The sequence below is a fragment of the Mastigoproctus giganteus genome, chromosome 9 (assembly GCF_048544385.1).
Source record: "Mastigoproctus giganteus isolate SK-2022 chromosome 9, ASM4854438v1, whole genome shotgun sequence".
Classification (NCBI taxonomy): Eukaryota; Metazoa; Arthropoda; class Arachnida; order Uropygi; family Thelyphonidae; genus Mastigoproctus; species Mastigoproctus giganteus.
In genome coordinates, this window is record NC_143583.1 from 190,384,117 (window position 1) to 190,396,124 (window position 12,008).

The 12,008-nt window shown below is 39.4% G+C and overlaps 1 protein-coding gene across 2 annotated transcripts in view; it reads left to right on the plus strand.

Moving 5' to 3' along the window:
• The window catches only part of LOC150080972 (putative ATP-dependent RNA helicase DDX10), a 274,251-nt gene that overhangs the window by 249,532 nt on the left and 12,711 nt on the right, over positions 1-12,008 (plus strand). For both annotated transcript variants that reach the window (XM_090381935.1, XM_090381936.1), the window contains one exon: positions 7,708-7,767. In XM_090381935.1, coding sequence (XP_090238061.1) covers positions 7,708-7,767 — 60 coding nt within the window. The remainder of the gene's footprint in view (positions 1-7,707; positions 7,768-12,008) is intronic.

A 12,008-nucleotide genomic window follows, 5' to 3' on the forward strand; every position in this document is an offset into this window, starting at 1 on the left:
CCATTTCAGGATTTGCTCACAACCTCCGGTAGACTCCCAGTTTGTATGGCAGTCTCAGATGTGGAGCTGTGCCAAATGCTTTGCTAAAGCCCAAGTATATAATGTCAAAACTGTTTCTTGGATCCAGCTTCTGTGTGACCCCATCATTGTAATTTATCAAGTTGCTTGGACAAGGTTTCCTATTGTACATCCATGTTATGATCCATTTAGGATATACTTCTCAAGATAATCTCTTGTAATGCATTTTTAACCATAAACTCTATGACTTCCCTGTTATTGAGGTTAAACTAACCATATGCAGTTACTCATCTTTTGTGTATTGACAAGACATTGCCAATTCTCCAATCCAAGGGATTATCCCTAAATCTAATGAAAAATTAATAATTAATCCCAAAGATATGGCACATTCCTTTGTAGCTTCTTTCATTATAACTGTAAAAACCATCTGTACCTGGAACCTTACCCACTTTCAAGCTCAGTACTACTTTTTTTTTTTTTTTTTTTGTTAAATCCTCTTATGTGATATCAGCATTGTGTATCTGACAGTGCTTGGGTATACTATCACAGTATCTCTCTCCCAGAAAGGAACTTCCTGCTGTTAAGTTCAGTAGGAGGTATATGTTCATCTCACCAGTGACATCTGCAAAATTATCTGTGATTCTGCCATTGAGTAAATATACTATCTGATTTACTCTTTTCTTCTTTGTGTATACACACACACAACTTTTTCACTATTCTTGGCCAATGCATTCTCATACTCAGATTTGCCTGCTCAGTACCTTCTATGGTCTTATTACAGAGTGATTGGCATTCAGATCTGAACTGCTGATCACTCTGTTAACTGGAAAATACTACCATATTTTCCAGACCATAAGACATGACATTTTTCGTGGAAAATGTTACCTAAAATCCTCCTGCATCATGTGGTCTGCAGGTATACTAGGTGCACACATTGAAGTTTTTATCTCTAGCTGTTGCCCCCTCAACGTGGGCACCTGTACGTGGTGAGGGGACCTCCCAGTGACGCTGCTGGACTTCCAGACTAGCATCACTGGGATCCAACGCCCACAGCCTAGGTTCCGGGCTTACATCAATGGAATCCGGCGTGTTTGCCGTGCGCTGCGACCCGTGGAAATTCGGAAAGGGGGATCCTGGTGGTTGAGGGGCCCAGCTTCAATACACCACTTTGGCCCCTGCTTCGACAAGACGGGTGGTCCTGGAAGGCCCGGCTAGGATCAATCGGCTAGTAGGTTCGCCTGCGAGGGTCAACCGTGTCAATGCCACGCCCCTACCCTCATGGTCCGAGGGACAGGATTCAGGCTGGCGGCGGTGCGGGTATAGTGTCTGGGTAGCCCTGGCGTCCCACTCCCGAGCGCATTTATTGCATGCCGGGTAGTGGGCGTCCCTTTGGGCTCCGTGGTGGGTGGGGAGCCCGGGCACTGAACCATATAAAAAACTCTATGAATCCTGATAAACTAACTTCTTCAGGGGCCCCAACCCGGTCCCTATCTGAAACAATTGATAAAGAAGCAGATAGCGTTATTGCTAATAAGAGGCAGCGAACCGAACTACCATCAGGGCCAGTCCCAAGGTTCTTAATTATGCATTCTACCAATGAGACACCAATTGGTAAAATGTCGCCCTTTTTTATACAAAAAGGGTTAAACGGATTAGCAGGTTCACCCAAATCAGTTAAGAGGCTCCGCTCTGGAGACCTTTTAATTGAAACTAAAAATGACAGGCAATCTGAACATCTACTCCGAACAACATCAATCGGAGGAATACCTATAACAGTGACACCACACAGAACACTCAATTCATCGAGAGGTGTCATTTCGGAGTGGGACCTTCTTGACGTAACCGAGGAGGAAATCTGCTCCGAATTAAAACCCCAGGGAGTTATTGCCGTCAAGAGAATTACTGCGCGAAGGGATGGAAAAATAGTTAAAACCAGGAGCGTTATCCTGACTTTCAACTCTCCTAAACCTCCTGACGAAATAAAAGCTGGATACATCAACTGTTCAGTGCGTCCATACGTTCCGAATCCTTTGCGGTGCTTTAAATGCCAGAAGTATGGACATTCTCAAATGGCCTGCCGCGGAGTCCTTGCATGCGCTCGATGCGGTGCAAAGGACCACGAAACATCAGCATGTTCAGCCGCAAAACCCACCTGTATTAACTGTGAAGGCGAACACCCGGCATATTCACGAGCATGCCAGAGGTGGAAAGAAGAAAAAGAAATTCAACGGCTGAAGGCAGAGCTAAATATATCATACCAGGAGGCAAGGAAATCGGTCAAACCCCTGAATATCAACAAACCTACCTACGCCCAGAAGGTAGCAGGGAGATGTTCCGTCGGAACTCAGACGGACATGACCGTTCCTCCAAAGGAGTCTTTCACTCCCATCGTGCGGTATCTATTAAGTTCTCAGAAACCTGCACAGAAGGACCAATCAGCTGCCACTCCTATATCGGTACCTCTTAATGCTCCACAAGTTTCAAAGGTAGTTATGAAAGATAAGAATAAGAAAGGGGAAGTCCCCCCTATAACCCAAGAAAAGATGGATGTCGAGCAGAAAGAGGTACCCGACGAGTCGGTCTTGGAACTCTTTGCGGAGGAGGAAATGGACACGGGACAGCGTCCTTTCTTCCCCAAAAAAGATAAATCCAAGACTGATAAAAGTAAGCCCTCAGCACCTCGGAAGCCGCCTGATGGACCCACCAAGCCAAAATAATGGCTAAATTCCTACAATGGAATTGTCGTGGATTCCGGCGAAATATTGATGACATCAAGGCCCTCCTGCAAAAGCACGAGCCAGTTTGCTTTTGCTTGCAGGAAACATATCTAAAGGCAAATGATGATCCCACCATGCACAACATCACAGTTTTTCGAAAGGATAGAATTGCGGATGGCTCTGTACATGGGGGAGTGGCTATCCTTGTGGGTAACCAGACCCCAGTGCAGCCCTTGCTAATTACAACCAGCATAGAGGCTGTCGCAATTCGCCTTTCAGTGGGATTTTTATTAACTGTGTGCTCTATCTATTTGCCACCTGGGACTGACATCTCTCAGGTAGACCTTGATGATCTTCTAACGCAGTTGCCTCCCCCTTTCTTACTTCTCGGGGATATGAATGGACATAACACCCTGTGGGGTAGTGCTAACATCAACGGAAGGGGACGAGTCATAGAGCGAATGCTCAATGACAATGACCTTTCCCTTCTAAATACTGGAACAAACACCTTCTTCCACATGCCTACCCGTACTTTTTCTGCCATTGATCTCTCTATCTGCTCCCCTTCTCTACTCCCTTCACTCACTTGGGAAGTGGAGGAGAATCCGTACGGAAGCGATCACTTCCCCGTGATAACCTTGTTACACAGTGGGAGACCATGCCTTCCCTTCAGGTTACCACGGTGGAAGATTGATCAGGCTGACTGGACTGCCTTCCAACATCAGGCAAATTTTGATCTTAGCACAGTCAGTCAAGAGCCGATCAATGATGCAGTCAAGTACATCACAGAAAATATTGTCCAAGCAGCTGCGAATGCTGTTCCAAAAACATCTGCCCGGTTTCCACCATTTCCTAAACCTTGGTGGAATTCACAATGCACAGCGGCAAAAAAGGCTCAAAACAAAGCGTGGGGGATATTCCGCCGGTATCCCACCACGACCAACCTTATAGTCTTTAAACGTGCACGAGCCAAAGCACGATATATCCGCCGTCAGAGTCAAAAGGAATCGTGGATCCGTTTTACATCATCTATTAACCAGTCTACCAACTCTAAGGTAGTCTGGGATAAAATCCGGAAAATGAAGGGGAAATATACATCCCACCCTTCTTCAATCCTAGATTATAATGGATGCGCTATTGCAGATCCAACTGCAATAGCCAATGCTCTTGGGGAAACATTCTCTAACATCTCCGCAACATCCTCGTACTCCCCAGAGTTCCTGGTCCTGAAACATAAATTGGAAAAACAAGCACTTAATTTTAAGACCAAAGGCCTCTATCCCTACAACGGGGCGTTCACTATAGAGGAACTGAAAAGAGCCCTCACTCTTTCCAAAGCAAGTGCTGTTGGACCAGATGGCATCCATTATGAAATGATTAAACATCTTTCACCAAAATCTATGGATTGTCTGCTCCTTCTATATAACAGAATCTTTACTGAAGGGCAGTTTCCGGATTCCTGGCGAAAGGCAATCGTTCTTGCCTTCCCTAAGCCAGGAAAGGATCCAAAGGTCACCACCAACTATCGTCCTATTGCTCTGACTAGCTGTCTGTGCAAAATCCTGGAGAGAATGGTCAATTCTCGTTTAATATGGTATTTAGAATCAAATGACCTTCTCTCTAGCATCCAGTGCGGCTTCCGAAGGAACCGGTCCACTTTGGACCATCTTATTAGAATGGAAGCATCCATCCGGGATGCTTTCCTAAAACGGGAACACTTGGTGTCGGTGTTCTTTGACATGGAGAAAGCGTATGACACAACTTGGAGATTTGGCATCTTAAAAGATCTGCATCGCCTTGGTCTTAGGGGGCAACTCCCCATTTTTATTCAAAACTTTTTAGCCAATCGATCGTTCCAAGTTCGTGTGGGATCCTCACTCTCTCGCTCCTTTAGCCAAGACGAGGGAGTACCACAAGGATCAGTATTAAGTGTCACGCTTTTTGCCATAAAAATAAATTCCATCACAGAACAACTTCCTCCAACTGTAAACAGTGCCCTCTATGTTGATGACTTTAGCATTTTTTGCCAGTCGTGCAACATGAGGGTTATTGAAAGACAACTGCAGAAAGCCATTGATAATCTGAATTCCTGGGCACTTGCTAATGGCTTCAGGTTCTCGCCGCAGAAGACCGTTTGCGTACACTTTTGTCGCAAGCGTAATCTTCATCCTGAACCTGAATTAAGGCTCGGACAAAATGCTATTCCAGTAGCAGCGAACACAAAATTCTTGGGACTCATATTCGATAAAAAATTGACCTTTTTGGATCACATTCGCCAACTCCGCACAAAGTGCACAAAAGCCCTTAATATACTCCGCTCGCTGTCCTCCTTATCCTGGGGTGCAGACCGATGCACCCTTTTACGGCTTTACCGTGCACTTGTGCGATCCAAATTAGATTATGGGTCCCAAGTATATTCTTCAGCTAGAGATAGTGTCCTCCGATGGCTGGACCCTGTCCACCATCAGGCTATCCGTATCGCTACTGGAGCTTTTCGAACATCTCCTGTCCTGAGTCTATATGTCGAAGCAAACGAACCACCGTTATCGTTTCGACGTAAGCAGTTGTCTTTAAAGTACGCTTTAAAACTGAAATCCCTGCCAGACCATCCTACGTGGCCCTTCGTTTTTGAGCCACGATGGGAAAACTTGTACAACACCCGTAAGACTGCCAATCGTCCTTTTGGTATTCGTGTCCAAGAGCTACTGAACGAACTCAATATCAAGGTAGACAAGGTTGCCCAAACATCAAAGCAACCGCTTCCACCCTGGCATGCTCGTGTCCCAGCATGCGACTTGTCGCTTAGAAACTGGGGAAAGTCGGACACTCCATCATCGGTCTACCTGCAGCTTCATTCAGCACACCGAATTGAATATTCCGACTTCGCGCCAGTCTACACAGACGGTTCGAAGTCAGAATCATATGTGGGATCTGCTGCTGTCTTTACAGACAGCACTATATCAGAGCAGATTCCCTCTGATTGCAGCATATTTACTGCAGAGCTGCACGCAATTGAGTTAGCCTTGGATCAAATTAGTAAATGCCAATACCAACGGTTCATTTTATATTCCGACTCTCTTAGCATGTTACAGGCTTTAATATCTGTGAGGTATAATCCTCATCCAGTTCTGTCTAGTATTCAGCAGAAGATTCACGTTCTCCATGAACGCGAATATGACATCCGCTTCTGTTGGATTCCCAGCCACATTGGGATTAGGGGAAATGATTTGGCTGACGCCGCAGCCAAATCAGCAATTCCCAATAATAACCGCTGCCTGTTAGTCCCCTATACAGACTACAGGCAAATAATACATCAAAAGGTTCATTCCCAATGGCAGGAATCGTGGAATAGACAGGCTGGAAATAAATTATATCGTATAAAGCCTGTAATTGAACCGTGGCAGTCTAGTCTGCGCAGGAATCGCAAGGAGGAAGTTGTTCTTGCCCGGACCCGCATAGGACACAGTCATTTAACTCATTCATTTTTGCTGAGGGCTGATGACCCTCCTATGTGTGTGTCCTGTGGCACAGTTTTAACGATTAGACACCTTTTAATTGACTGTCCAGATTTTAGCAATATCCGTCTTACCGCTTTTAATCATCTGACTGAGCCGTATACACTCAGTCAGATTTTATCTGACAATGACAACGTGTCGGCTGTTTTTAGCTATTTTAAATTAATAAAAGTTTTTAATTGTATTTAATTTATGTTATTGTTACGTTTTTATTGCTTTATTTTTTATATCATTGTTATTATATATATGGACATGGTGGCCTTACTAATTAGGTCACCGAGAATTTAAAAAAAAAAAAAAATTTAAATATTACCTAGTCTTGGCGCATCATAGCCGTAGTTGCTAGTGCGCCAAAAAAAAAAAATCCAAATCCAAATCCAACTCTAGCTGTTGCTTAAGAAAGTACAAAGTATGGTTAAGACATCCAGTTGGCTTTCTGAAAGTGCAAGCTCATTTAGTGTGCGTGCGTGTGTGTGAACAAATCAGATTATGTAACAGGTGCAACAAAAAATTGATTCTTGTACTAAACAGTTAACTGTGATTCCTATGAAGACTTAACCAACTGCAGCCATTAGACATCTCAATTAACAAACCCTTTAAAGCCCATGAGAAGTGTGCCAGTTGGATGAAGGCAAAAATCATGATTTCACATCAACAAGATAAATAAAGCAACTAACAAAATTTCACATACAAATGGGCAATGAATAATTGAAGTGAGTTTATTATTATTAGCCATATGGTGCAAGGAAGCCTAAGGATTATTATGCTGCACCAGCCAAAAAAAAAAAAAAAAAAAAAAAAATTTCCCTATTACTCTGAGAGAGCATTAGCAAAGGCACATGATGCAAGAAAGCAAGCTTATATAGCATCAGCCAAAAAAAAAAAACCTTTTTTCACCTATCCACGCGCTTCAAATGTTTGTCAAGTTCTGCCTTGAATCTATTTAAGCTATCAACTTCTACAATGACAGATGGAAGTTTGTTCCACCAATGAAACACCCGCTGGCTAAAGGCAAAAAAGCAAGAGAGAGAGAGAGAGAGAAGTAGAAAGGAATCACCAAGAAAGAGAAGAATGATGATATCCAGCTCAGGATCCTGGGGGTCAAGTAATGAAACATACAAGCTTTTGGTGTTCTACGATCAGCAAACAAGCTTTTGGTGTTCTACGATCAGCAAAATCTTCCCTTTACTTTGATACAGTACTTTGTTTAGCAAGCACATGTGAATCTGTGCTTCAAATATATCAAAAATAAAATGACTTTTCTAAAATTTTGCTTTCTAAAACTTGGGTGTATCTTATGGCCTGTTGCATCTTATCATCCAGCAGATATGATATTTAAATTTAAAAGAACATATACGATTTACTTAATATTACTGATATTGGCTTGCAGAAGCAAATGATTTATTACATTTTGTTCATTTGTTTATTTATTTATTTTTATTTTATTTTGTAAATAGGAGATGAGGTTAAAGCAGAAAGAGGAAAGAAGAAATCAAAACCGGAAGGAGGATGTTGAGGTATGCTTTTAAAGTTTTCTTTTATTTTTTTCTTTCTAGAAACTTTCAGTGCTCTAGTATCAATAATGGGTTGAAAATTGAAAAGACAGAAGATACTATTTTCATACTGGACTTCAATTTCTATAGACTGTAATTTTCAGGAAATAGACATGAAAGAAGAAGGTTGTTCCAAAGATCAGAGGTAGAGGGGATCAGTGAGGAAGATGAAAAGTTTGTACATTGAGTTTGGAGTTGAACTTTGAATTCAAAGTCGGCATCTAGTCAAAGAATAGATGTATTGATAGAAAATGGCATAGAGCAGAACTGAATGCCTGTATGATAGGGTGTGAAGTGAGTTATTAAGTGAAGAATCATTAATTAACCTGATTTTCCTCTTTTGAATTTTAGTTTTTTTAATGAAAGCTGTTAATTTAAGAAGAGAAATTTTTCTTCTTTAAGTGAAAAAACATTAATTAATCTGATTTTCCTCTTTTGAGTTCAAGTTCTAGTTTTGAGAATAAGGTTCTATGAAAAGATAGATTTGTGCATTGAGTAGCTGTTTAACCCTTTCTTGACTAGGTTTCCTAAATGTGAATGGGCCATGTGGAGTGTTTCTTTTATTATATTTTTAGTTTTGTAAAAATTAACACTCTTTTGCTATTTAATTTCTTCTTATTTTGGCATAATTGTCATTTTAAAGTAAAATTATTATTAAAAATGAACACAGAATATATATAACAAAAAAAAAAATGTAATTTTGTTACTTTTTTTTTTTTTTTCGTAATTATATCCTTTACATCTATTGATATCACTTAATTCAATTTCATTGACTTTTTGATTTAAATTATAAAGAATTTTGCTTAAAAGAATTTTAAGCCAAAATTCTTTGTTTACTATTAGTTGGAAACAGATAACAAATGGCAGAACATAACAGAAAAATTTTAAGTCAATTCATATATAAAAGGTAGCTTTATTTGAAATGACCTCCTAAACATAGATCAACTTACATACTCTCTAGAGCCTTATTTCAAAGAATAGAAGTAGAGGGGATGAATGAGGAAGAGAAGTTGGTTCAGTCAGCTTGGAGTTGAAGTGAATGGATGCTGATGATTGATGCTTAAGTTGTCCTTTGCAAGTTCCGGAAATAAGGCAAAAAAAAAAAAAAATGAGAACACTCACAGTAACACTGAAAACATACTAATTAACTAAAGAAATGTTCATTCCTGAAAGGGATAAAAAAAGTAATGTTTAGAGCAAAATAGAAAACTAGCTTTTTTGATCCACAGGAGAGAGCAACATCTGTGATATGTTCATGTCATGAAAGATTTGAAGAAAAGTAAAGAGAGCAACAGACTTTTTTGTGAGAAATAAGATCGGAGTGAAGGTAACTTTTGCTCTTCCCTCTGGAGAACTGCATGGAGACAAGCATTTAAGAAATTGGTTGTGGATATTTGAGAAGTTTTGAAATACCATTAAAATTATAGATAGGATTTCCAGTAAATGGAAAGTCATTAATATACAGGAGAAAAGAGGATGGACAGTGTTTGAATTTCAGGGACATGCTAGTTGGGCAGAGTAATGAAGGGCAGAGAAGGCAAAAGGACAACAGTATCACTAATTCCTGATCCAAAGACAGTCATCTATGTCTGCTATTACTGTTCTCTGTGTTTCCTCCCCTGATGTAAGCTTATTTTTCTTCATCAATTTATTGATTTTTTTCTTTACTTTACTGACTGAGTGCTTTGTGATATAAAGTAAAAAATCTGAAACACCCATTTCAAGATTGTCACTTTACATCATAGCAAATGAAATCTCCCCTCTCCCCCCAGTATATTGGGTGGGAGTGGATTTCATTTGCTGTTTCTTTTATACCTCACCTATATACAGTAACACAATGAAATATTTTTGATAAATTAAATCACATAATTTTCCTATCTTTTAGTCATTTAGTTTTCTTAATGAAAGCTTTTATTTAATAAAAGAAATTTTTTCTCATTCAAAAAATAACTGACTTTTTCTTTTGCATCCTGGACTTTCCAAAACAAATCCCAAAAGCTTTGCTTGTATGGCCACTGACATGGTTGACAAATGCAAGTCTTGATGAATAATTTATTTTTTGCATGTAACTCAGGAGACTTCAGTTGTCCTTTGCAGTTTCCATAAGGCAGAAGAAAATTGACGATTCTCAAAAAAAAAGAATGTGAGAACATTCACAATAAAACATCCTAAATCACTCTAAAGAAATGAAAAACTCACTCACACAAAGACAATAAAAATGCATTAAAATATACTTACAGTTATGTAAATAAAAAGATTTAAACACAAGATGCCAATCATTGTGGCAATGAACATACATTAGAAATATGTGATGCCCATTGCCACAGTGATAAACGATGGCCCATTGCCATTATCTTCCCGTGCTAAGGAGACTTCCTCTGTTAACAATACTTTGAAGGTCTCATTTTAATGAAATAATTCTGACGAAAATTTTACTATATCAAATTGTCTTCAAGCTTTACCTTTTCATATAATGTATTTGGTTTATAAAGAAAGAAAAACTATGTGAAAATCTTGAATAGTGCCAGAATGAATAAATGCCATTTCATGACAATAGAGCACACACACTTGAGTGTGTGTGCTCTATTGCCATTACAACTGAGAGGAGAATGAAACATTTGCTTTAAAAAAAAAAAAAAAAAGAAAAGAAAAGAAAAAAGTTTTTGAAGAGCATCACACTGTCTGTGCTTTACACATTCCAAAATGATCATGTTAGTCCTGGAGTCTGGTAATTTCTCTCTCTCTTTTTTTTTTTTTTTTTTGCTGACATAGCTGAGTCAGGAGCAAGATTGCAATAGAATGCACTCTTTGAATGGACCGTGGTTCAAGCCCATGTTTGTTGGTTTGTTTATGGGCTTTATGGCACAAGGGCAGCCAGACCATAATTTGCCATTCAAGCCCATGATAGCTAAATATGATTAACAGTTATATTCATGATTTATTATAAACTCCTCTAACCTGGTTGTCATGCCAAAGTGTATGAACAAGAAAAAATAAATAAATAAATAAAAATATTCAACTCTAGCACATTTTTAAATCACATGCAAAAAAAAATAAAGTTTAACATTAATAAAAAAATTAACAATAAATAAAATATGCAGAAAAAAAAAATCCAAATTTGATGAAATATATATATTTCTGATGAAATATTTCTTAAAATTTTCAGTATTAATTTTGCTTATGAATAGTTCCTCAAATTAATGACAGTAATTTTTACTCTGTTAAAGGTCACATATTTTATTTTGTTTCTATTTTGTATTTTGGACATTTCATTTTCTAAATATTTCCAGTCTCCCAGCCACCCAGACCTACTGAAAATGCTGAGAAAAAGTATTACTTTGCCACTGATTAACTTTGTTTACATCTACTCAGAGTTTTATCAGCTCTTCCTAAAGCAAGCTTGAACAGATTTTTGTGCAACAAGAGATCTACTTCCATCTTGATCAGAACTCAGTGCTGAGTTCTGATCAAGATGGAAGAATAAAAAATAAAAAATTTATTTTTTACTTTTAGCATTAGTAGAGGCATACAATGCAAGAAAGCAAGCTTATGCAGCATCAGCCAAAAAAAAAAAAAAACCTTCCTATGCGGTCACTCCAAATGGTTGTCTAGTTCAGCCTTAAATTCATTTAAGCTATAAACTCCCACAACAACAGATGGAAAGTCTGTTCCAGCAATCAACCACCCACTGCCTAAAGGAAAACTTCCACACATCTGTTCTACAACTGTCTTTCCCCAGTTTGAATCTATGCCTCCTCAGGTTCTTAATCTGAAGCGGAAGTATCCCATCAGCATTGAGCCTGCTCAAACCATTCAAGGCCTTATACACCTTGATCACATCACCTCGCAGGTGCCGAGTCTCCACATATTGCAATTTGCAGAATTTAAGCACTTTATTCATAAGTGCACCCCTTTGTTCCTCTCGCCAATCTTGTTGCCCTTCTCTGTACTTGTTCTAGCAACTCTACATCCTTCCTAAAATGAGGACTCCAGACCTGTATACAGTATACTCAAGATGTGGCCTGACCACTGTCTTATACAAAGAGGTAATCACCTCCTTGTCTCTGCTAACAAAGTTCCAATATATCATTGACAAAACTCCATGACCTGCTTTGGCAGCCTGTCTGCATTGCTCAGAGAACTTCATATCTGACTGCACAATTACCCCCAGATCTTTTTCATTCTCCACCTCCCTGAGTGTAGTA